The 27,545-nt window shown below is 40.5% G+C and overlaps 1 protein-coding gene across 1 annotated transcript in view; it reads right to left on the bottom strand.

Annotated features, from left to right (window-relative positions):
* LOC122561114 (cilia- and flagella-associated protein 46) overlaps positions 1 to 27,545 on the bottom strand; it is a 234,213-nt gene that overhangs the window by 7,551 nt on the left and 199,117 nt on the right. Inside the window, exons 48-57 of the mRNA XM_043712553.1 lie at positions 25,980 to 26,098; positions 23,963 to 24,054; positions 22,605 to 22,769; positions 21,285 to 21,349; positions 15,824 to 15,884; positions 12,980 to 13,015; positions 11,575 to 11,677; positions 9,340 to 9,452; positions 5,583 to 5,664; positions 1,987 to 2,123 (exon numbers count right to left, since the gene is read on the bottom strand). Coding sequence (XP_043568488.1) covers positions 1,987 to 2,123; positions 5,583 to 5,664; positions 9,340 to 9,452; positions 11,575 to 11,677; positions 12,980 to 13,015; positions 15,824 to 15,884; positions 21,285 to 21,349; positions 22,605 to 22,769; positions 23,963 to 24,054; positions 25,980 to 26,098 — 973 coding nt within the window. The remainder of the gene's footprint in view (positions 1 to 1,986; positions 2,124 to 5,582; positions 5,665 to 9,339; positions 9,453 to 11,574; positions 11,678 to 12,979; positions 13,016 to 15,823; positions 15,885 to 21,284; positions 21,350 to 22,604; positions 22,770 to 23,962; positions 24,055 to 25,979; positions 26,099 to 27,545) is intronic.

Raw genomic sequence — 27,545 nt, 5'->3', positions numbered from 1 at the left:
GTCCTATTCACCATCCTTGTATAAGGATGCTGCATAATCTATGATGTCTTCTAAAGCCAGGACCTGTTCCCTGTATTGCTTGAGATCGCCTGCTACAACTTGCACATTCACAATTAGCAAGATTATTACTGGTATTACTATGCAATACTCCCTGATCAGTCCAGCCATCCAAAATCTCACTTAAGCAAATCAATGTCTGTTCTCTTTAATGTCGAATCAAATGTTCCTCATCAGTGTCATCAGTCATTTATTCGTGCTGCCTCTGTGAACTGAGGATGTATCCTGTCCATGGATTAGAGTTCATACAGTTACAGGATCCACTGTGGACCATTTGAACATTAAAGGAGCGAAGTCCCTTGTAATTCATGAGTGCTTCTGGCTGGCTATAGGAACCCTGATGACCACATGTGGCAGTCAAAGATTTCTTGGACTTGGGGCAATCCAGCCACATCTCCAGAGCCTATGGATCTATTTGATTGATTACCCTCAACCACTGTAAACTTGATGTTGTTGTTGAGGCCTAGGAATTCTGCATGTGTTTCTACTGAAGCACAGATCAAGTCTGAGGCCAAGATATTCAGAGCCACTAGCCACCAGCCTCAATGCAAGGAACTGGAATTGACCTGTACCATCATCTACCATCAAGTTGCACAGAATTATCACAGTCTGTCTGGACTGTAGTTATTGTAGACACTGACACCATAAGAAATGCAAGGCTTAATAATCTAAATCAGATGATATGGGGGCGGGGGGGGAGGGGGCGAGTGGGTGGTCTCATTTCACTCACTGCTTCCCATCCATGATGCTATTTCTTGGTATGATGACTTTAGAAGCCCAAATAGATGTCATGATATGCTACTGTACACCCCTGTACCACGAGAGGTCATCTGTTTTGACACTATTAAATCCTGGCCTCTGATGAAAACCAAAAGCCATGGATAAAAAATTATTCTTTGTTCATTTTTATCAAAATTGATACATTTTATAGATTAAAAAAATGATATTTTCTTTTTTTAAGACATGAAATTTAGAAAGAAATATTTCAAAGTTGGGTATTCACTCCGGTGGTAAAAACAATGACTGCAGATTCTGGAAACCAGATTCTGGATTAGTGGTGCTGGAAGAGCACAGCAGTTCAGGCAGCATCCAAGGAGCTTCGAAATCGACGTTTCGGGCAAAAGCCCTTCATCAGGAATCCCACAAGTTATTGAGATATAAGTCTCTTTATATAAGTCTTTTATGGCTAGTAAAGACAGGAGGCAATGTGGTTGCATCTTGAATGAATAGGGTGCCGTTCTCAAGTGATTTTTTTTAGATAGTCTGCTGCTTTAACTTGGCTGTGTGAAGGGCACAGGGACAGGAGAAATTGTAAATTTATTGAGATTAACATATAATTCAGTCCAGTCAGATCAGAGGTCAAAAATATAAATCATTGAAAAGCAGATTTAAAGCAGGTATTACGATCATGTGTCAAAACATGGATAGTATATACATAAACATTTGGGACAGTTTGGAGCCGGAGCCTACTGCCAATAGATCAAATGGCTTTTCCTTACTCCCAGCTGTTGTTGAATGCTTGTAAAGAACAGCAATGATCAATGCTAAACAAATGCACATACTCCTCCTGGCTTGCAGCTCCGATGCTGCAATTTGAAAGTAGCTACGACCATAATTTTGTTTTCAAAGTGCACAAATCGAACGCCTGACGCAAATGACATGGAAAAGCTTTATTCTAGTTTTGAAAAAATTCTTCAATCTATTTTCATTAGAGTTAAGAATATTGATAAACCTGTAAGAGTTATTCAAAAGTACAAGAATTATAAGGTAGACATGCTAAGATCTTCACATAATGTCAGAGAATTAAAGAAGATTTTATGAAGCAAATTTTTCTCGAATGTGGAGGCTGTGCCTTTTTTTGTTACATGGAATTACCTTTACTTAAAAAAAGGAATATTAAACGTTGTGCAAAACAATTGTAAGACTTACTTTTTGCAAGTTCATTAAATGTTTTGGCATTGTTTTGAAGTGTACTATGCCACTGATTCATCATAAGGCAGCGAACTCCAGTCAGGCTTAGAAGTATTGCTGCATCCATTTGTTTCTCTGTTGACAGCTGCATTGCACTACAGAAGATTAAAGAAAATTGAAATTAGTAAATACTTGGATAACATAGTGAGGCAAAAAAATTCTTTTTTAGACCAAGGAGAGTGCAGAACGTGGAGTGAACTGTTCACAATAATTTCTCTTAACTGTCCATACAAATGTTGGACATCGCTTTGGTGGCAATCTTTGGGCTAAGTTATTACTGAGAATTAAAATAGTTTGTAATGGACCTCTAATTGTGCCTCTATATCCATCATGCTATCATTGACAAGTGAAACCATTCTCCCATAGCCCCAGTCAATAATTGACAAGTTAGTCCATGATTAAATTTTACTGAAGATTTTTGTGGTGCTTCTTAACTCAACAGCTTCTTGCCATTCCTGACAAGCTATGGCAGGATCTGTCTATGGTAACCTTGCCATTGGAGGTACGTCTGGCATAATTAAAGGATTCAAGTTGAAAACCTGTGTCAAGATATTGGTGAGTAAGGGATATAATGTAGAAGCAAGTTGTAGAGACTCAATGTTCTGTATATTCGAAACTACAACAATGGGATCTACCTGACAATATGGAAAGTCAACCGATATATCCTATACTCAAAGTGGGACAAATTGACCCAGTTAATTACTGCTGAAGAAAAAGCATGAGATTGGGATAAGGCAATGATGCTCGTTTGAAGAACCGGTGCATGTGCGATGGGATGAATGGTCTTCTTCTGCATTGCAAGAATCCTGTGATTCTTCCTCAGTGCTCTCCTCCTGATCATCAGTAGTGTGATGGAAGGGGTCATCACAAGTCCTCTCAAGCATTTGCTTAGCAATAACCTGCTTGTTGATGTTCAGTTTGGGTTCCTCCAGGAACACTCAACTCTTGACCTCAGTACAGTCTGAGTCTACACATGGAGAAAAGAGCTGAATTCTGGGGGTGAGGTGACAGTGACTTCTTTGACGATATTTGACCGAGTTTCAAGACGATATCTGACTGAGTGTGACCTCAAGGATCCTGAACAAAACTGGAGTTTGTTAGAACTGGGGTGGCAGGGTTGGGGGTTGGGTGGGGGGTTGCCCGGCAGCGAGTACTTCGCTGCTGGTTGGAATTATAGCCAGAACAAAGGAACATGGTTATGGTTATTGGAAGTCAATCAACCCATCTCCAGAAAATCTTTCAGGAGTTTGTCAGAGTTGTAACCTGGGCCAACCATCTTTGCCTGCTGCATAAATAATCTTTTCACTATCACAGTGTCAGAAGTGGGGATATTTACTGATGATTGCATAACGTTCAGCACTATTCGCAATTGCTCAGATATGAAGCAGCTCCTCTCCAAACGCAACAAGTCTTGCAACATCTCCAGGTTTGGGCTAACAAATGGTAAGTGACATTTTTGTCACAAAGTGCCAGACAATAATCAATAATCATCTCCAACAAGACCAAACCTAACCATCACCCCTGAATGTTCAAAAGCATTAGCATTGCTGAACTCCCCACTATCAATATCCTGGCATTACCATTAACCAGACACTGAAATGGACTAGCCATGTAAGTACTGTGATGACAAGTACAGAACCTGGGAATCCTGCAGTGAATAACTCATCTCCTGATGGACCAAAGTTTATCTAAATCTGCATGGCACGTTTCAGGAGTGCAATGGAATATTTCCCATTTGCCTGAATGAGTGCAGCTCCAAAAACACTCAAGAGACTCTGCAACAACCAGGATAAATCAGCCTGTTTTCGTTCCTCCATCAATAATGCCACCATCAGCTGCAGCATATACTATCCACAAGACTCACTGCAGAAATTCACCAAAGCACTTTCCAAACCCACAACCACTTTTACTGAGAAGGGCAGTGGTTGCAAATACACAAGAACACTGCTGCTTGCAAATTCCTTTTCAAGTCACTAACCATCCAGACGTAGGGATATATCACTGTTCCGTCGGTGTCACTGGGTCAAAATGCTGGAATATCCTCCCTAACAGCATTGTAGGGTATCTATGGCACAGGGACTGTCATGGTTCAAGAACATAGCTCACCTGCTTGAAGTTAACTAGGGATGGGCAATAAATGCTGGCTCAGCAGCTGATGCCCAGATCCCATGAATGAATAAGTTAAAAAGAACAAAACTGAAACTGGCAGAGTTTTGGTCTCTCAGAGAATCAATGGATTTGGGTAGAAAAGTTAAGTTGACATTGAAGTTCAGCCACGATCGTACTGAATGATAGATTAGCTTAAGGAGCTAAAGTGTTGAGAGTCATAGAGTTTTGGAGCGCTACAGCATGGTGACAGGCCCTTTGGCCCAAACTGGTCCATGCCAACCAAAATGTCCATCCATGCTAACCCCATTTCCCTGCACTTGGCCCATATCCTTCTCATCCTTTCCTATCCATGTATTTGTCCAAATGTGGTTAATGTACATGCCTCAACCACCTCCGCTGGCAGCTCATTCCATATGCATACCACCCTTTGTGTAAAAAAAGTGCCTCTCAAGTTCCCTTTTATTCTTTCTCCGCTAACCTTAAACTGATGCCCTCTAGTCCTTGAATCCCCAACCCTGGGAAAAAGACTGAGTGCATTCACCCTATCCATGCCTTTCATGATCTTATACACCTCTATAAGGCCCCCGTCCTCAGTCTCCTTGGCTTGAAAGAAAAAAGTCCTAGCTTGTCCAACCTCTCCCTACATCTCAGACTATTGAGCCCAGGCAACATCCTTGTAAATTTCTTCTGTACTCTTTCCAGTTTAATAACATACCTCCTATAACAAGGTGACCAAAACGAAACACAATACTTCAAGTGCGGCCTCACCAACATCAGTATAACTGCAACAAAACTTCCCAATTTCCTTACTCAGAACTCTGACTGATGAAGCCTTCTTCACTGCCCTATCTACCTGTGATTCCATTTTCTGAGAACCATGCACCTGAACTCCAAGCTCCCTCTGATCCACTGCGCCCCTTAAGGCCCTACCGTTCACCATGAAACTCCTCCCTTGATTCGACTTTCCAAAATGCAAGACCTCCCACTTACCTATATTAAACTCCATTTGCCATTTCTCAGCCCACTTCCCCAGCTGATCAAGGCCTTGCTGCAATTTATGTTAACCTTCCGCACTGTCCATGGTACTGCCTATTTTAGTGTCATCAGCAAACTGACCAATCATGCCTTGTACATTCTCATCCAAATCATTGATATAGATAACAAACAGCAATGGGCCTAGCACCGACCTCTGAGGCTCCTAGCCTCATTTGCTATGATGTTATCTTGCCTTTGGTCGCTGTTTAAATTTCAGCCAGTTGGTGTTAACCATTTAACTACAACTAAGAGTCAAAATAAAATTGAGGTTCTGTTTCTGATGGGAAAGAGAATTGAACATAGTCTCCAGTAAATTTGAATTTAAGAAAAGGCAATGCATAAACATTCAAATGCTTAAGAAACAGACAACTTGTTTAACCATGTCAAATTTTCAATGCATTATGCATTACCTCTTTGGTCTGTCCAGAACGGACTGATGACGAAAACTTTGACATGTTTGAGCCAGGTCCAGAATAATCATCAACTGGCATTCTGGGTAAACAGAAGTGACAGAATAAAAGTCAAATCATAAGTTGTTAGAATGCCAAAAGTTAATGTATCTTTTAATATCCAATCTGATAGTTTTTTATTCTTCCATATACTACTAATGTCTACGCACACAAAAGAATCTATGCCAATATCAAACCTTACAGTTTCAGTCCCTCTGAATTAAATTGCAAAGTGGGAAAAGTGTTGTTCTATGCTGATATGATGAGCAGAACTTTTTTGGGGGGATAGGAACCTTGATGTTGTGCAAATTGCTAAATCCCAACCTTGTGTCTCAATGGTGTCAGATAGCTGATGCGATTTCTGTTAGGACAGTCTATCTGAGGTCAAACATCACATTTACTGTCCACTTGAGGATAAGGCAAGCCCCAAGATCCACAGCAAAGTATCAGTCACATGGGAACTTCAGTGGAAGTCAGTAAAATTGCACAGATCATGAAAATCTCAATATATAAGATTTTAAGAGGACTGGACAGGGTAGATGCTGAAAGATTGTTTCGGTTTTCTGGAGAATGCAGGACCAGAGGGCATCATCTCAGAATTCATATTTAAGACAGAGGTGAGGAGAAATTTCTTCTTTCAGAGGGTTGTTAATTTATGGAATTCTTTACCACAGAGGGCAGCTAAGGCTGGAATATTAAATATATTCAAGGCTAAGGTAGACAGATTTTTAATCAGTAAGGCAATCAAATATTATAGGGATAAAGCACAGAAGTAGAGCTGAGAATTATTAGTTCAGCCAGGATCTCATTAATTGGTAGAGCAGACCTGATGGGCTGAATGGCCTATCTCAGGTCCTATGTCTTTTGGTCTCAAGTATTTATCAGAGAGAGAGCTGCATGAGCTCTTCATAATGCTCCTGGTGGTATTTGAAGTCATGGGGCTGAATTTTACCAAAACACAATAAATCCCAATGACCATATAAGTTGGCAGTGGGATATCATTGTGAATTTGGCCTCTAGTTTCCATATAACCAACAGGAAGTGTGGGAGCCAATCAATAATGATTGAAGCAGCTGAAAAGGGCACATCATATTTAAAGGGAAGACAACACTTACAACCGTGGTATAATAAAGAGAACGGAAGTGAAAGAGGGTCCTAACTAAGGGAGGCTATGTCAGGGTGGTTGGATTTACAGGAAGGTGGCTGCAAAGTTTAGCAATGCCTCTCTGGAGCTGTTTCTGAAGGCAGAAAATGCACTTTGGTGAGAGAGAGGTGCTCTTTCCAGTTGACTGAAGGGGAAGACTACCAAGCTTTACCAAGAGGTCTGGCTGGTAGTCACATAGGGAATCAACTGCCATGGAGTGGAATCTCAATGGCAAAGCCACTATCTGAGACAGTGTCACATCATATGGGCAACATTGTGGCTCAGTGTTTAGCACTGCTGCCTCACAGAACCAGGGTTCGATTCCACTTCCCGCTCCTCCGCCCTTGAACTCCGGTCCTCCAATCGCCATCAGGACAGAACCCCACTGGTCCTCACCTACCTCCCCACCAACCTCCAGATACATCGGATCATCCTTCGTCACTTCCGCCACCTCCAAACGGACCCCACCACCAAGGATATATTTCCCTCCCCACCCCTATCAGCGTTCCGGAAAGACCACACCCTCCACGTGCACGCTAATCATTTTAACTCCCCCTCCCACTCCGCCAAGGACATGCAGGTCCTTGGCCTCCTTTATCGCCAGACCACAGCCACACGACGCCTGGAGGAAGAGCGACTCACCTTCCGCCTAGGACCCCACCAACCACAAGGAATGAACCCAGATTTCTCCAGCTTTCTCATTCCCCTCCCCCACCTTATATCTGTCCCAACCATCGTACTCAGCAACGCCTTCTTGACCTGCAATCTTCTTCCCGACCTCTCCACCTCCACCCCCTCTCTGGCCTACCACCCTTACCTTAACCTCCTTCCACCTATCGCACAGCATCAAAGGAGAAGGAGAGTCTCTCCTCCCTACCTTTTATCTTAGCCTGCTTGGCACATCCTCCTCATTCCTGAAGAAGGACTTATGCCTGAAACGTCGATTGTCCTTCTCCTTTGATGCTGCCTGGCCTGCTGCGCTTTTCCAGCAACACATGTTTAAGCTCTGATCTCCAGCATCTGCAGTCCTCACTTTCTACTAGTTGATTTCATGCACTCAACACTCAACATGGAGCAAGGGAAATGGGCCTTGCTAAGGTGGCAGAACAGGTGTGTGAAGCTCATGGGTACTCCTTTCATGATGGCTCAACAACATTGCATCAAGCCATGATGACAGAAGCAGCTCATGAACAGGTAGCAGGTGGACCTATGTTTTACCATTCTAGGTTTCAGGCATCCAAAGGACATCCAACACTGTCATCTAAAGCCACAAAGGAGTAAGGCCAGCAGTCTGTGTCCACTTCAACTGCATGTGCTGGATAGCACAAAATAGAACCACTCACAAGTGTTCATGTAAATCCATTTGATTACTCCTCGATTCAAACACTAAATAATACTTTGATGTATAACATGTATAACATGAAGGGTGTGGAATAATATATCAACAAAAAGTCTGGTTTTGTGTTAGATGCTACCTTGATTGCTCATTCAACATTTGTGGACTGTTCAGAGCTGTCTTGGGAAAGAGGTCATGAACAGGTCTGAATTGTATATGAGTAATGGTGCACAAATGCCCGGGCTTAAGGTCATGATGGCCTGATTAGCAGGGGTGAGAGAGGCCAAAACAAACATAATTTAAAAATCTCTTATAACAAAGGATCATGAATGCATTATTGTGCAAAGCAGCCAATTCACTGCTGTCTGAGGGACTGAAAAATTATAGCAGGTTTTAAGGACTATTGGTGACATTCAAATGTTTCTAGGTCAGTTTGAGTTAAAAGAATGAGGCCGAACCGTTGCGGATGTGTTCAGCAAAATGTACATTACCTCCACCTGAGCACGCCATTACTGTTCCAGATTTATTTACAAACAAAATGATCAGTGAAAGCATGGTAGCATTTTAAATAGTATTATAATTGTAAAAGAGGGCCAGATAGCGAGAAAGAATTTTGAAGCAAAACCATTTCCTCGATAAATTTCTTGAATTTTTTTTTGTTCTGACACACAGTCCATTATCTCAAAGTGCACCTTTTGAGATAAGGTGTTACACATCGAATATGCAAGCCTTCAGTGTCATGCACTCTAACATGTCCTGACAAAATGTGAACTAGCACAGATTAGATTAGGTTACTTACAGTGTGGAAGCAGGCCCTTCGGCCCAACAAGTCCACACCCACCTGTCGAAGCCCACCCACCCAGACCCATTCCCTTACATTCACCCCTGCACCTAAGAGTACGGGCAATTTAGCATGGCCAATTCACCTAACCTGCACGTTTTTGGACTGTGGGAGGAAACCGGAGCACTCGGAGGAAACCTACGCAGACACGGGGAGAATGTGCAAACTCCACACAGTCAGTCACTCGGGTCTCTGGCGCTGTGAGGCAGCAGTGCTAACCACTGTGCCACTGTGCCGCCCACATAGGAGAGATTGTTGTCCTATATAATTGTAGGATAATTGGTAAGTGATCACATGATATAACCAGATCTTTTTGTAAGAAGTTTGAACTGCAACTGACATGAGAAGAACTCAGAAATCTTAATCATACAGCTCAGTATAACATGACTAACTATACCTGGAAGATTCATGGAAATGAGTTTTGAAGGTAATACATTTGCAAGAAAACGCTCTGTTCCATAAAAGACAAACGCACTGCAACTTTTTAGCATCTCTTCCCAATTTGCATGACTATGAAAGAAAGAAAATACCATTGATTACTCAATTGGAAAATTAAAATGCAAAAACTTGGAACGTCAGGGTGAACAGGAATTCAGAAAATAGTTATAATGCAGCTTCCTAAAGCAAATATTTACTGTACCTCAGTCATGAAGCACGTATCCAATTTTGGAGGATCATTTATTGCACTCAATGCTCACATTTTATCAAATATTCCCACTGCAAAAGCCATAGATTGCAATCAACGTTTCTTTAGGAATTCAGAAAATTCATCTCATTGCCAGACCATGCACAAGTGAAGAAGAGTTGTAATCAATAGAGTCTTTTGATTATTAGAAAAGTGATGGAAGGGATTGTTCAAAGTACTATCAAGTAGCATTTACTTTGCAATAACTGGCTCATTGATGCTTAGTTTGGGTTTTGCAAGGACCACTCAGTGTCAGATTTCATGACAACCTTGATCTAATCATGGACAAACAGTTAAATTCAGGAGGTAAGGTGAGAATGACATCAAGGTTGCATTTGACTGAATGTGGCACCAAGGAGCCCTGGCAAAACAGAACAATGTAAACTCACCAACTTCTAACTCTAAATGTTCTACCTGGTAATTAGACTTTTTAAAAAAAGTTCCTGAAATTGTGGCCTGAATCTTCCAAGCAGTGACAATACTGAGTGCAGTGCCTTGGCACACAAACATTCTCTCCAACTGACCCAGACATTTCTTCTGAGATCTTTTCAGGGGGCAACTTCTCCATTCATTGGAATCACATCCAGCACTAAGGAAGATGGCTGTGGTTTTTGAAGGCCAATCCCAGAGCATCCCTCCAAGAGTTCCTTAGCAGAGGGGCCTTAGACCAACAATCTTCAATTGCTGCATTAATGATGGAATACAATCCTTCACCATAAGGTGAGCAGTGGAAATGTTTGTAGATCACTGCACTATATTCAGAACGTTTGAGATTCCTCAGGTACTGGAGCATATGCAGCAAAACTGGAGCAACATTCAGGCTTGACCTAATAAGTGGCAAGTAACACAAGTACTGGACAATTAACATCTCAGAGAATCTAATCTTCATCACTTAACATTCAATGTGATGGCCATTGTTAAATCAGCATACAGGGCATTACCATTGACTAGAAACTGAACTGGGCTGATTACATAAACACTGACTACAAGAACAGATCAGAGGCTGGGAATTCTGTGGAGAGTAACTCATCTCCTGACTCCCAAAAGCTTGGTCGCTATCCTCAATGCACAAGTCAGGGGTGTGATGAAATATTCTCCACTTGCCTCAATGAATGCTAATTCAAAACACTCTTTAGAAGCTAACAGCATCCAGGACAAAACCACCAACTTAATTAGCATATACAGAATAACCTCGGTTATCTGAACATCAATTATTCGAATTTCGGATTATCAGAACAAGATCTCAAGGTGCTGTAAAAACATTATCTGTTATCTGAACAATCAGTTATTCGAACAAAATACTCCCTGCCCATCTCGTTTGGATAATCTTGCTCTGTATACCCAAGCATTTTAAACATTAATTCCTCCCAGTACTGAATTACAATAGCAGCAGTGCATATCATCTAGAAGATGCACCACTGCAGCTTACCAAAGTAGCTTCTAAACATACAACTCATACCATCTAAATGGAGATGAGTCAAAACTTCAAAAGAACATCACCAACCACAAATTCTCTGGCAAGCCATTCACCATCCTTGGTGTTGGAGGAAACCAGGACATGCCCACCTGTCGTCCACCTTTTGGCAACAAGAGTAAATGAGTGAGATGGGTAGTTGTGTGATAAATGGATTAGGTGGATAAGATGGACAGCTAGATTATTGGGTAGGTCCGTAAAAGGGGTGGGACGGTAGCTGGATGTCAATAATTCAAATTGTCTAACATCATCCAGATAACTATCAATGTAAGTCATGTATATCTGTTAAAAATATACCTATTGCGAGATTTAAGTTGCATCAAATGCAATAATAATTACAAAGGCAAATAACATGGAAAAGAACAAGCAACAGAGTAGAAATGAGGATGTAATTAAGCACTTTGTTGGGACACTCACCTTCATTATAGAACCTTTTGACAAAACTAAAAAAGAAACTGAACAATTCAACATACCTTGGAACATAGTCAATACCCATGATTCCATCCCAGTGTGCTGTGAACTGTAAAAAGTATTTTTCTATAATGTCTGTCATTACTTTCACAGGACTGAACACTCCTAAAAAACATAGCAAATTAGCTGAGTATAGTTCAATTCTAATTAGTGTTTTAATGTTGCATTTAATAATTTTCAGATCACTGTACTCAATTTGATTCATGCAGACATACAAGTAGTTCATTTTAAACATTAAGTTATTTTAGTAATTATAGAGATTGTAGGTAAGGTTTAGGGTACACAATTTCTTGTGACTAGATGTTTAGAATAAAAAAACTCAACAATCTCAAGCACAGCTACTCAATTAAATAATGCAAGAACATGCTTCAGCCTCAAGCTTAAAAGAACACTGTCAATTTGACAGACTTTTATTTCCTATTGCCTTTCAATGGCCCTTAATGGACTTTGGCTGCATAACTGAAAATAATCTTCCCAACTAAATGTTTGGCAACGCAGAAAGTTTGCTCAAAATAATCCAGAATTCAGTGTTTTTACCATATTCTTTTTTATCAGATATTTCAGCATTTTTCAAGTATTTCATACTGACAACATAAATAAAGACATTTAAGCTGTTCTTTTAGCTTAAAACTAAAATAACTCAAACCCTGTGCTTTTAGATGTATACACATTTTCTGCTGTAATATGGCCTCTTGTGTATAGTAGGCTGGTCCAATTACCTGGCTATCTCTTTTTTTTGCAGCCAAGATAAAATTCATAGCCATTTAACCTTTAACCTAATCAACTGACACTTTTCTTAGTATTAATTGTGTCGAGTACTGATCTGAGCACTTCAGGCATTATGGTCCAGACATCACACTTGGTTTAAAAACCAATCAAATCTCAATTAAGTACTCTTAGAAAATATTTGCAAATAATCTTGACGTAAGAACAACCTCAAAAAGTGACAACATTAACTGACAGTTAACTAATTCAAGTTCATAGTTATATAATTTCCAAGGAAATATCTAAAGTGGAATCTTAAAAACAAAGGCCAAGTTAGCAGCTAAACATTTTAACTGCACATTATTAGGAAGCCCATAAGAAAAACCAAGGAAAATCAACATTTGACTGCTTCGCTATATCTGCTGGGATATCCAATGATGATGAATGTGATCAGTTGTAAGGTTCCAAGGAAATATCTAAAGTGGAATCTTAAAAACAAAGGCCAAGTTAGCAGCTCAACATTTTAACTGCACATTATTAGGAAGCCCATAAGAAAAACCAAGGAAAATCAACATTTGACTGCTTCGCTATATCTGCTGGGATATCCAATGATGATGAATGTGATCAGTTGTGAGGTTCCTCTGTTGCTTTGAAACCTAACATACAGACTCACTTGTGAATGCACATTTATATTCTCCTTACCTGAGTCATTAGTTTCATCATAAGGATCCACAATATCTGACAAATCCAATTAAGGTTAAATAGTGGAGGCCACTTCCACTTTCAACCAACAGCACATAATCAATCTGCTAGCAGGATTATTGATATTGTCTTCCTCGATGTCTAAAAAGCTCACCCTTCCCTCAGGTTCTATAGCAGTAGTGTGAACTTGTCAAATTGGTGTTATCAGTGTTTTAGTAATCATATCATTTCAAGTGTTAAACTTAATCATCTCAGTTGGGAAAAAAGCAAGACAAGATGATCTTTCATTCTGCTTTGGATGCTATTTTAGAAAACTTGGGGAAAATGGGGTCTCCTTTACCCCAAGTGTTAGAAGCAAATTTGACCATCAGCAACCCAAAACAATTGAAATAAAGGAAACAATTGCATGTATAATTATTTTATTTAATCAAACCTTAGGAAACACATGAAAGGGAGGAAAGATAAACCACTTCTATTTGAAGTCTTTTAAGATGAAGAGGTCCAATGGCCTTAAAACAACGACAATCTGCTGGAATACTGTCCTGAACTAGAGTCATTCCTAGTTCAAAGAAAAAAGGCTATGTTTGTCAGAAGCTAATCAGCCCAGAACATCAATGCAGACATTGCTTAGTGCAGTGTCCTTGTCCCAACCATTTTAGATGCTTTGTCAATTACTTCCTTTCCATCATAAGATCAGAAATGGAAACCTTTGTTGATCATTACACAATTATGTTCACATGTAAGACTTAGTTGGTAATTCCATCTCGCATTTGTGCCACACAAGTTCTAAGCAAGGACTAGGTCCAATGAGACAGAGTACAGAATGTCACCTTGACATTCAACTGCATTACACTATCAAATCTCCCTTCACTCTGAGGCTATAGTCCTAGTCTCTCCAATTATTGGAAACATCTTCTCTATATCCATTCTGTCCAGGCCTCTCAGTCGAATTAGAATTAGATTTATTGTCACATATATTCAAGTACAAAGTACAGGAGAATAGTGAAATGTGTTGCCACACACGGCATCGTCTTAGCACCTGCATATTGAAGCGCCCCATAATTATTAACATAGTGCCCATTGTAAATGCCTTTCCTTTCTCTTGATTTATTTTCTTCCCCATATCCTGATGACTGCTAGGAAACTTGGATACAACTCCCATCAGGGACTTTTTGCCATTGTAGTTCCTCAACTCTACCCACACAGTTTCCATGCTTACTGGCTCTAAATCACTTCTTGCTAACAATGCAATTTAATTTCTTGACAAAGAAATTCCATCCCTTCTACCCATCTGCCTGTCCTTTTGATAGGATTTGTATCCTTGGATATTTAGTTCCCAGTCTTGATCACCTTACAGCCATGTCTCTGTGATACCCATGTTGTACCTGCCAACTTCAATCTGCACTCCTAGCTCATTTATCATGTGCATTTAACTACACCAGCTTCAGTCCTGTATTGATTGTCTTCCTTTTCATAGTTGTCCCCTTATCGGCTATACCTGAGTTAGATTCATGACCACTTTCATACACTCTGTCCTATTACTTGTTTTGAAACTTTAACAATTTTTGCTTAAACTCTCCTCCACCTTTAACATTTTCTATGCATCTGAGTCCACCTCCCCTAATTTTGTTTAGAGCTCTATCCACAGCCTTAGTTAGGCAGTTCATCAGGACTCTAGACCCAGCACGATTCAGGTAAAGCACATCCCATCGGAACAGCTCCCTCCTTCCCTAATATCCCATGAATTTGAACACGTTTCTTTCACACCAAACTTTCAGCCTTGCATTTACCTCTTTAATCGCATTGACTCTGTATCAATTTGCTTGTGGCTGAGGCAGTATCCAGATTTTATTATCTTTTTGATTCTGTTTTCTGATTTAGCTCTAAGCTGCTCATAGTGCCTCAGCAGAACCTCTTTTCTCTGTCTATCTATATTGTGGTAGCTATGTGGACCACAACAATTGGATCGTTCCCCTCCCACTCCAAGTTCCTCTGCAGTCCAGATGAGATATCCTGAACCTGGGCACCAGGCTGGCAACACAGCCTTTGGGACTCTCGATCCTGGCTACAGCCAGTAGTGTCTATTCCGGTGACCTATCCTATCCCTGTGCTGGTAATCACACCCTCCTGTCTTTAATTACTGACCTTATTGGAGGTCAGTGGTTAGAGGGATATAAACATCTTCTGAAACATAGATCCAGGTAACTCTCCCCCTCCCTAATGTGTTGCAGACTGAGAAGCTCAGATTCAAGCTCATCAACTCTGAGCCAGAGTTCCTCAAGCAACCAATACTTACTATAGATGTGGTCACTGTGAACCACAATGGGGCCTACCAGCTACCATATTGTGCAGTTACATGGCATGCCAGACCCAGCATCTCTAGGTTAATTACTAACTCAATTTGATTTTTAAAAAATTCATACTGGTTTTTTAGTTTGTAGCCTGTAACTATTCTTCCTATTTATCTTCAATCCAAACGTAACCTACAATAGATAGTCAAATTGATTTACAGTTTTTCTGCTCAGCCACTGATCTTAGGCTTCAATTTATTCTGTTTAAAAAAAATCCTTACAAACTAGGAGATAAAAAAGAGAAATAAAAAAGCTAAATGCACTTCGTCTCCTCTGCACTGAATTCCCAAGCTGCCTCAGAATTCTCCAAACTACTTACTCATTTAGGCAGTGTCTCACTCTGAATGTGATCTCTCCTTCCTGACTGTGTGAAGCTTACTTATAATACCAGTCAATTTCTCACAATATATTTTACCAATCTCTTTAATCATATAAATGACGTAACAGGTTAGAATGAACATTTTCAAAGAAATATTAATAATGGAAAGGATACATTTGAAATTGTGAGTGTCCACTGGAAAACAGCTCGATGGCACAACACGGTTAATTGGTACCTGTAATTTAATGGAAGGCAAGTGGCACACTGAAACTATCACAAAAATCAGTCAGGATATTGCATTTGGTAATAATCAACAATTACAAAAATCCTTCAAGTTTTCCTGACTACATGAGAGTTTTATATCCCTGATTTAAAATAAACAACAAGGGCTAAGTCTGCTACTACTTTGGTGGGAGTCTATTATAACACTCATAAACCTGGAAAATAGATTTTGCAGGTCTCAGCCATCAGACACTATTTTCAAGTGACAATAGGAAGCCTCCTAAACCTTCTAAATGGAGAGAAAGTCTCTAATTTGAGAGTTAGATCTTCAATTGGGTTGTAGACTATTATTGGCTAGTACACCTGGTCACTAAAGAGTAAAAATGGCAGTGATGAATCTCACAGAGTCTTGATGGATTAGATGTGTCATTGAAGAGTTCTCTGCATCAACTTTTAGGAGGCCTCCAATACAAGACCCAGATCCCCACTTTCAGATGTCTATCCAAATTCTTCCCGAGTTTCCTAGATCTTTTTGCAGGGTAGCTGGGAGAAACACATACTGTAGCTGTAGCACTCCCACAGCGCAAATGTCTCATGTGCCTGTGTTGCTCAGCCTCACTCTTATTCACAAACATGCTCTCAGCCTCTGTTTTTTCCCCAAAGCCCTCACTATAATTTTTAGCTGAAAGTTTTTGATTTTTATTCTCTTTTTATAAAATTATTTGAACAAATGCTGCGATATGTAAAATACCAAAAATTCAATAAAAATATTCTGATAATACAGATAACTGAGCAGTACTGATGCATTCTAAAAATGTTGGACACTCAATCTTGACCTGCATAATCCAGATTCAAATCAATGTCTTAAATCTATGTAAAAATATCGAATTAAAGTTTATATTTTTGGGAAAGGCTAAGGCCAACAAGTAAAAAAAAGCATGAAGATTTCGAAAAAGAGTATGTAATTAAGTATAGGTATTTAATCGTTATTAATTGAACATTTTTATTTTGTTTAAAACAGTGGTTAATATGTTTCTTTTCTGGGTTCAAGTGTTTTGTCAAGTGCAAATCATGACACTCTTTCCACCATAATTTGAATCAAATTCTCTCTCACCATTTTCCACTCCTCACTTCATTCACTGTATAACAGGCTCTTGGATGTATTTCTTGAGGAACCTCACACACCTGGCACATAGGAAGATGGTTGTGGTTGATGGAGGTCAATCATTCCAGTTCCCAGATGGCTCTGCAGCAGTGTACTGTCCTAGGCCCAACCATCTACAGCTGCTTCATCAATGCCCTTCCCTCCATCATAAGATCAGAACTGGGGATGTTTGTCAATGATTGCACAATGTTCAGCACCATTCGCAACTCCTCAGATACTGAAGCAGTCCATGTACAAATGCAATAAGATGTGGACAACATCCAAGCTGGGGCTGACATGTGGCAAGTAGCATTCGTGCCACACAAATGCCAGCCTAAGATCATTACCAATAAGAGACAAACTAACCACAGCCATTTGCCATTCAATGGTATTAGCATCACTGAAATATCCAATATCAACATCCTGGGTGCTATCATTGACCAGAAACTTAACTGGATTCACTACATACACATAGTTGCTACAAGAGCAGGTCAAAGGCTAGGAATACTGTGGCGCGTAACTCACCTCCAGACTCCTCAAAGCATGTCTATTATCTACAAGACACAAGTCAGGAGTGTGATGGAATACTCAACACTTGCCTGGATGAATGCAGTTCCAACAACACTCAAGAAGCTTGATACCATTCAGGACAAAGCAGCCCGCTGGATTAGTATTACATCCATAAACATCCACTCCCTCCATCACCTACAGTCAGTAGCAGCAGTGTATACGATGAACAAGATGCACTGAAGAAATTCACTAAAGATCCTCAGACAGCACCTTCCAAACCCACGATCACTTCCATCTAGAAGGACAAGGACAGCGGGTACATGTGAACCCCATCACCTTCAAGTATCTGTCCAAGCCACTCACCTTCCTGATTTGGAAATATATTGCAGTTCCTTTAATGTCACTGGGTCAAAATCCTGGAATCCCCTCCCTAATGGCAGTGTTGACCAACCTACAGCAGGAGGACTGCAACAGTAAAAAAGGCAGCTCACTACCACCTTCTCAAGGCCAATTAGGAATGGGCAATAAATGCTGGCCAGCCAGCGATGCCAACATCCCACAAATGAGTTTTTTAAAAATTGCACACTTGTAAATGTACAAGTGCTCACTACTGTTAGGAGCTTTTGGCATTCACACCACTGGGATCAAAGTTAAAGCCCAAATGCAGACACTTCAAATGCTACAAGCCAGAAACAGCCCCCCACACTGTGTCCAAGGGCAGTATGGTGGCTCAGTGGTTAGCATTTCTGCCTCACAGTATCAGATACCCATGTTTGATTCCACCCTCGGGTGACTGTCTGTGTGGAGTTTACATATTCACCCCATCTCTGTGTGGGTTTCCTCTGGGTGGCTCTGGTTTCCTCCCACAGTCTAAAGATGTGCAGGTTAGGTGGGAAATGCAAGGTTACAGGGATGGGGGGTGTGGGGGCGGGGGGGGAGGTGGTCTGGGACAGATGCTCTTTGATGTGGACTTGATGGGCTGAATGGCTGCTTCCACATTGCAGGGATTCTATGACATGGCCCAGAGGAAAGGAAAGTTCATGCCCAGCTTTGCAGGGGTCATGGAACTGGGTGGGACAGGAGATGGTGTTTGTGTTCTAAATTCTGCTTTCCTACTTTGCTGTTAGAGAAACAAATCAAAATGTATCTACCTTCATCTTTAAAATATTCAATGACCGCATCTCCCCTGCCTTTTGAAGCTAAGCAGTCCAAAGTCACAGGACCTTCAGAGAAAATATCCCCTCAACTTTATTCTAAAGGGTGATCCCAATTTTAAAACATTTCGGGAGCCACTCTTTAGAGTAAATATCCTTTCCGCACTCACGTTATTAAGACATTCAGGATCTTAGAAATTTCTTTCAAATTACCCCTTAGTCTTCTGAACTCCAATGAAAACAAGTCTAGCCTATCCAATCCTTCCCCATATGACAACCTGTTCAGTCCAGGTGTCAACCTGGTAAATACAGTGTGACTGCTGTGAAGCATGGTCTTCCAGTGCTAGCTATGGAACATGTTTGTGAAATGGAGACTTCAGACGTTGCTTAGCTGACATGACAAGGAGACAATTAGTGAGCACAATATCATGGTTGAGATTGCTTGTGGCAATAATTCTTCATGTATGTTCTTTGACAATGAATGACCTGCTGATGAAGAGCAAATTGAAGCCAGCTGTGTGGTTTTACTGATTCAGTGGAAGCATAATTCCTACAGTTGCCCTTGGCAGAGCTACAAATTCCAAACGTCTTATGCTGTCTTCAAAGAGAGGAAGACTAAGGTTACTCTGTCCTGTTTGCATGCAGTCACATTCATGTTACAAAGTTATTCTGCAGATGAATTTCAATTGGACATGGCCAGGGTATAATTTTGTTGCATTGCCAGTGACTTGCAGGCTCTACCTGGGAGGCATGAATTTCCCTTATCCTTCTTGTTCTGTTTTGTTTTGCTATCCCTGTAGTTCTATGACATTTCAGTGCCTCTCAATTTCCATTCAGTGTCTTTATATCACTATTAAAGTAATCATTTTATCCCTAATGCCCATGACTTAGGATATTCATGTGCCATTATGGGCCCTATTCCCGCTGCATGGAGTTACCATGACCTGTTTGAATTTCTATTCCAGGGCTCCTAGTTTCTACTGATTCACTATAAGATACTGTCTTACTACTACCAATTGCCACATCTTTCCTCAGTGAGACACGACAACAGAGTCCATCCACCTTCCCAGAACTCCAAGGAGTTCGTGGTAAGCCCCTGAATAGTATTGCTGACACTCCTGGCAGTGACCATATCCCAGCCCCTGGACTGATTTGACAGGACAGCACCAACTGACCACAGCCCAGCTGCAATATAATTTTGTCACAGCACCACGACAGACCCATCTGTGATCCCTAGTTTGCTTACACTTGACCTGCAAGACTAACTGTGGTCCAATCCTTGGAGAGATCCTCTGACTAAGAAGACTAAATAACTGGCCTCCAGACAAGCCCTAGATTGATTGTGGCACTGTTACTCTTCACCCCTTTAATGGTTGCTCCCCTTTGATTTACATACATGGTCATTTGATGCATATGCAATATGTTTGCTGCTATATGTCTGATGTTGATGTAACAGAAACTCGTCACAACAGGTTGTGCTACATAGAAACAACATGAGCCTCACAGAGGCTGCTGACCATAAGTCAGTGCCGAAGTCAGCAAGTGTGCGTTTGGAAAGTCATAAGCTGTATACAGAGGTTGACACCCTTCAAATCAGTGAATGGGAAAAAGCAAGCTAAGAGCCAGAGATATATCCTGTGCAGATGCATGGGATGCTTGTATGCTCTTGCTCACAAATCATCTGACAAAAGCATGTAAGTCATGGATGTCTCTGAGCTCCAAATCAACGTCCCGAAGGGCTGACTGGTGGATGAATTGGTTTGACAGCAGACACGGCAAAGTAGTGAGGCTGATGCTGACCTGCGCGCGTGAAGAATTGATGAGGATGCTGAGCATGAAAGGACATGGGTGAAGAAATCGTTGGATGATAGTTGGGACAAGCATTTGGCAAGCTGCAGCTACAGCTCACAGCTCTGATTAAAATGTCAGGAATTTCCACAGCTGGATTTCTTGGGGAAGGAGAGAAGGACTGGGAGCTACTTGGAAGTAAGGCAGATTGGGTATCGAAAGAGATGCAGATTCATGGAAATAAGGTAGTTGCTTTTCAATGGTGAGGTTCTGAACTTGTCATTTCAGGCTTGAGGGGATTATTGCAACAATCTTTTTTGATGTCAAGATTCTGATATTTTCATTTTCTCCATACTTCGCTGTTATTCTCATCATTGCTCATGCTACCTCACAGAGGGGGATAGTCCACCCATTCTGACAGATATTAGATGATTCAGTTATTTAAGAAAACAAAAGGCTGAAGACATAGGCTGAGTTTTCAATGAATTGTGCATCTTAGAACAGAATTTAACACTTTCATAGGTGCATTTAAAAAAAGTTATGCAGGCACTGATTAAATTTGATTGTCAAATCTGAAGTCATTTTGAAGTGATCTTTGATCACCATAAATGAGTTATAAATAGCATTTGTGTTAAATGCATTTCAGTGATGAGGTTCTACCTTTAACAATTTCAGTTATGTCTGTCACATGGCACCTTAACAATAAAAAAGATGTTTCCTTCTGAAACAATTGAGCAAATTATGAGTTACATAATATTCACAGAAAAAAGGTGACATGTTTGTAATTGTCAACGATTAAGATATTTGTAGAGGTTACCATTTTAATGGCTTTCTTGTGATCTCCTTTTGCTTTCGGACTTCTTGTGTCCTTGCGTACAGTGTCTGTTCAGAAAGGGAAGGCATCAACGTTTAAAAATTAGGAAGTCTCTCAGAGATTCAGACACATATAAAACAGTGCTCCCCCTATCTAATGGTTTAAGCTAATAAATATTTGTGAGCAGAATCAATACCTGCACTTTCTTAGTCTTTAAAAACTTTCACTCTCATGAACAGCCCATGTAAATCTATGAAGCTGCCCTTTTAAGAAAACCAGTGCCAATAGAAATGGCACAAGATTTCTACTTCCTTCACTAAAATAAGGTTATTCTTTCGCTATGTTGATGGGTTAAATTGAACAATTCCAAAAGCTGGTGCAAGGAGTACTAAGTCTGAGTAAATCGTGCATTGTTGACTGAAATGCAAGCAGCATGCCATCTTTGTGTTGCCTGCTAACTGGAATGACTACTGTGTGCAGCTGTTGCTATCTACCTTCTACATCAGCAGAAATGATCCAAAACTGCAACATCAGAGTAATTCTTAGACTTTGTGCTGATTAAAGCTAACCTGCACCTCTTGGAGGGAAGTGTACTGCAGCTGGAGCAGGTGCTAGCTGTCATGCAAAAACTAATTCCAGTTTGGTTTGGGGGAAATGGTGGGAAATGCACAATGTGGGGAAGAAAGCAGGTTCTAAGATTTTTGGAAGCTTTGATAGAATGAGACAAGGAAGGATGTCCTCTAGACTTGACATCAACAGGCAGTGGGAGTAAGGAGTAGAGAATGACTCCTCATTTCAATCTCTATTTCAATTTATCATGCTGTCTCTCTTTTCAGTTCATTCTCCTCAGCTCCTCTATTAACCTTCCCAATCTACCTCTCAGCAACTCCCTTTTAGATAGAAATGGGCTGTGAAAGAAAAATCAAAAGGGGCCAGGCTCATTGCCAATTTTTAAAATCTGGGCTTTTATTGCAACAAACTCATAGAACATAAAACATAGAACAGTAAAGCACAATACAGGCCCTTCAGCCCTTGATGTGTGCTTGGGTTCAAATTTCACACCAACTGATACTACCATGAAGGGCTCGCCTTCTTAACCTCTCCACTCACCTGCAGTATGGTGGCCCTCAGAGTAAACCACCACCAGCCACCTCTCTCAAATATGAGAACAGCCCTATGGTCTGTTAAGACTATAGCAACTTTACCTTTATTCCCTTCACACACCTTATGCTTTTTGGAAGATTTTTCTATCTTATAAATGTTAGGTGATTTTTCTGTGAACTGAACAACTTCAATTGATAAACCTATTATTTCATATTTTACCTGATGCATCTTTGTGTAGGCGATTGTATAGCAACTGTAATGAAAAATCTCTTGATACTGAGGTGATTGCATCCTCCTGCAAAACACTCAAAACCTCCAAAGGCAGTTCCAACAATAGTTTGTCAGCCAAGATGATTATAAATTCCCCTAAATCTTGAGAATGGCCTGCAACAAAAATGATAAAGTAAAACTAAGTTAGCTGCATAATGATTGTTTTAAAAAATTCAATATTTGTAATGCTGAGACCATCACTGTTTCTATTTTTCTCACTTTTGGTTTGGAACTGAGAGTCGGTGTTGAGAATTTAACTTTGAACAGCAGTTTGTTTTAAGAAAAGAAAACAAAAGACTGATGCTTGGTCACAAAAATAAAAATTGGTGGAAAAACTCAGCAAGTCTGGCAGAATCTGTGGAGAGAAAGCAGAGTAAATGTTTCAGGTCTACTGACTCTTCTGAAGAACAATTCCCAAAATGTTAACTCTGCTTTCGCTCCACAGATGCTGCTAGACCTGTTGCGTTTCTCCAACAATTTCCATTTTTCTCTCTGATTTCCAGCATTCACAGCTCTTTGGTTTATTTGTTGATGTTGGGTACTGGCCCGAGAAAATAATGCAGATTATTTACTGCTGTAAGAACACTGGTGTTGGAGATAGACCACCGGATACTGTTACGCTCAGGAACTGGCAGCTGTTTCGGAGTTGAATTGGAGAATCAAGGGAGGACAGGAAAGGAAAAAAGAAAGGAAGGAAAGGAAAGAAGGAAGAAAGAAGGATGGAAGGAAAGAAGAAAAGAAGGAAAGAAGTTAGTTAGTTAGTTAGTTAGTTAGTTAGTTAGTTCTCTGTTCAGGGAATTCCTAGAGGTTTGGCACTCATCCACAGACTCAATCAGTAAGCACATCGACCTGGACCCAATACACCGACCACTGCAACGGACAGATGGAACTGACAACCGGAAGCGGCAGATTCAAACCACTACAAATGCCGGAGAAAAGATCACAGAAGCGCTTCACAGGAGGCTCCCAAGCACTGAGGATGTCACCTAGACAGGGGACGAAACGTCTGCAACACAAATTCCCAGCTCGGCGAACAGAACCACAACAACGAGCACCCGAGCTACAAATCTTCTCACAAACTTTGAGTAGTAGAAGTGTATTAAGAGGGATATCAGGAGGGCAAAAAGGGACTTGAGATAGCTTTGGCAAATAGAGTTAAGGAGAATCCAAAGAGATTCTAGAAATACATAAAGGACACACTGATGTTAGAAAAACCAAATAATGGTGGAGCTATAAATCAACATAATCCAAGATTAATCTCTTTAAAGCTTGTCCATGAAATCCTTTCCTAGATAACTGTCACATACCTGGAGTTGACTTTTCACCCACTGATTTTTCATCTTTCTTTTTGGATTTTGATTTCGCTGAATCCGCGGGTGCTACTGGGGAAGGCTGTTGACTAAAAAGATGCAAGATAAAAACATTCATTCAAAAAGGTATTCATCTCCCATACATCTTAGAAATATAGCCAATATTTATTGGTTTTAGAGCAGTTTTATTAAGCTATTTATTTGACCATTTGCTGCTCAGTCATCATTTTGCCCTGGATTTCACACAAACCATACTAAAATTGTGGATGTCTTTGCAACACAGAGAATTTGAGATATTAAGAGTGCACTCGGATTATCCACATTGTGGTTTCATTGTTGTTATAGATTTTTAAAAAACTGGAACAATTTTTTCCCTGAATGAACTTTGAGTGACTACCTGTTTTCAGGTTTTCTGCTAGATATTGCTAGGTGGATGGAATTTAATGCTGACCCCCCACGTCGGGTATCGCGGTGGTAATGCGTTTAATCAAACCAGGGGATGGGGTTGGGGACCCAGCCTTTTGGTCAGCTATAAGCAAAACTCCTGTCTTATTTATAACAAAATGCAGATTGACAGGATCAGAGAAGAGAGAGAATGAAAGAAACAGATAGAGAAAGAAGGAGAGCTGCTTTGAGGCAGACCTGGGAACAAATATTAACATTTCATGTCAATTCTGCTACCTGTGGTGTTCTTGCTTCAGAACTGTTTTGCTAGAAGTGGGATAAACAAGTTAGTGGCTATCAGCCTGGCAATCAGGGTATCCAGTTAGAGTAATTAGATGCCTATTAAGCAACATACACTAACACTATGATTTCTTACCACAGCACTGGGCCTGGTGCAAGGCCTCATAGCCTTTCTACATGCTGCTTAATTGACCCCATTGAACTGTCTGAAGAAGTCATGCCAGACTCAAAATATTAACTCTGTTTTTCTCATTCGTAGATTCTGTGAGACTTGCTGAGTTTCTCCAGCATTTTCTGTGATGGTTTCAGATTTTCAGGATCCACAATATTTTGCTTTTATCTAATTGACTTAACTGGATATCCCAAATGCCAGACTCGTAGCTATTAACATCTTTGTCCCTCCACTGGCAAGTTTTTGGAGGCAGGGACATCACAAGGAGCTGACCTGACATAAACTTTTCATATTTGTTCCTGGCTGTGCCTCCAAACAGCTGTCATGGAGCCGGGAAGATTTTGCTGTGAGTATCATGTGGCCACATTGAAGTTCATCAATTGAAAAACGGGTGAAACACTTTGGTTTAATATATAACAAAGTCTAGGCCTGTCATAGAAATCAATACTCCTTTCATCCCAATAAAATATTTTACACCTGGAATTCTGTAGCCTCGTAGTTTGTCAGACATGCTAGAAATTAAGCCATGGTCTGTGCTTGTTGTATCCTTTTCTGTCAATTTGTGAGGGGCTTCATTTTGGGTTGGACCCTCCACCAATGTCACAAGATCACATTACAGAGGTCACATGGCAGGAGGAAGAACCTCCCAACCCAGCTGAAAATATTCATTTTGCCACCCTGGGAAGAGTGACAGCAGCTGCATTGGCTTCCAGCTGGCATATATAAAATCCACCAGCAAATACAGTTGCATGATAGCTTAAGCTCCAGCAAATCTCGAGATGTTGCATGTCTTTATATTTAGAATCCATTGAGCCTTATGGGCATGTTTTTGGGTTGGAAAGATTTTTGTGGAGGGGAGACACAAAACAAAGCAGATAGCAATGATACATTTTGTTTCCTTCCTACACCAGGCTGCCTAAGACTAGCTGGTGGTGGCATGGATACCTATACAGATTAGGAAATTCAGAAAGCTACTCCTCAGTCAAAGTTTGCTAGAAGGCACACCCCAGCAGCTATACTTGCTAATCTTATAGACTCTCAGGTGTTAGGGACTCTCAGGTGTTTTTGTTTCCCTCACCAAACAGAAATTCAAAGGCTCACCAAACCAAGTCAGATATTTTTTATGGCTGTTATGAGGAATGCATTGTGAGTACTTACGGAGAAAATGTAAGGTCAAACTGTGACAGAACGGGATTCAGGTAATCCTCCATAGTTTCAATAATACTGGAGAAATCTGCATCGAGGCTGAGTTCAAATCCTTGAATACTTTTTCCTTTCTTTTAATTTGAATATGAAAAAAATAAATTAAACTCCTAATCTTAATATCTTATACACATTTATTACTAATATGATAAACCACTTCGCAATAGACTTAAAGTGACTAATTCTGTTTTTATTGTCTGGTGTTCTAGAACTTACATAGCTTTCTGAGATTGAATTTCATGGCTCTTCATTTTCTGTGAAAACTGTAAACCAATAACTGTGTTGAATATGTAATGATGCTTATTTTCTTGAACGTTGTAAAAGAAGATTTGTTTTTTGACTCCACCTCAGTTGGGTGTAGTAAAAAAGGTTTATTTTAGAAACTACAGTCTAAAGAAGCTTTTAAGATGGATTAACTACTTCTTTTGTTTCTTTTCATTCATTGGATGCAAGTTTATTGCCAAGACAGGCATTCTTGCACAACCATCATGGAGATGTGGACTTCGCTACCAAGGACAACATTTATTGCCTAATTCTAGTTACCCTTTAGAAGATGGTGGTGAGCTGCCTTCTTGAACAACGACAGTCCATTTGGTATAGGTAGACCCACAATATTGTAAGGGAGGGAGGGAGTTCCAGGATTTTGACCCAGCAACAGCAAAGGAACAGAAAAACATTTCCAAATCAGGTTGGTGAGTGATTTAGAAGGGAGCTTGAAGGTGGTGATATAGCATGTATCTCTTTCATTTGTCTTACTTGATGGCAGTGGTCAAAGGTACTATCTCAGAAGTCTTGGTGAAGTTCTATAGTACATTTTGTAGATGGTACATACTGCTGCACTGTGTCTCATCAGAAGTAAATGTTTACAGATGTGGTTCCATTCAAGGAGGCTGCTTTGTCCTGGATGGTGTCAAGCTTCCTTGAGTTTGCTGGAACGACACTCATCCAGGCAAGTTAGGGAGTACACCATCGCACCTTATGATGGAAGCATTGTAAATGTGGGCAGACTTTAGGGAATCAGGAGATGAGTTGCTTACTGCACAATTCTTAGCTTCCGCACTGGTCTTGTAGCCACAATATCTATACAACTCTAGTTCTGTTTTTGATCTATAGTAATCCCAGGATGTTAATAGTGGGGTGTTCAGTGATAGTAATATCATTGAATGTCAAGGGGCGATTGTCAGAGGCACTTGGTACTTGTATAATATGAAAGTTACTTGTTACTTGTCAGCAAAGCCTGAATATTGTCAAGGTCTTGCTGCATTTGGACAATGGATAGGTACAATAGAAAAATACAGCGCAGTACAGGCCCTTTGGCCCTCGATGTTGCACCGATCCAAGCCCACCTAACCTACACTAGCCCACTATCCTCCATATGCCTATCCAATGCCCGTTTAAATGCCCATAAAGAGGGAGAGTCCACCACTGCTACTGGCAGGGCATTCCATGAACTCACGACTCGCTGAGTAAAGAATCTACCCCTAACATCTGTCCTATAACTACTACCCCTTAATTTAAAGC

The sequence above is a fragment of the Chiloscyllium plagiosum genome, chromosome 22, assembly GCF_004010195.1.
Source record: "Chiloscyllium plagiosum isolate BGI_BamShark_2017 chromosome 22, ASM401019v2, whole genome shotgun sequence".
Lineage (NCBI taxonomy): Eukaryota > Metazoa > Chordata > Chondrichthyes > Orectolobiformes > Hemiscylliidae > Chiloscyllium > Chiloscyllium plagiosum.
The sequence above is the reverse complement of the archived record's forward strand: the minus strand, read 5'-3'. Positions and strand labels throughout refer to the sequence as shown.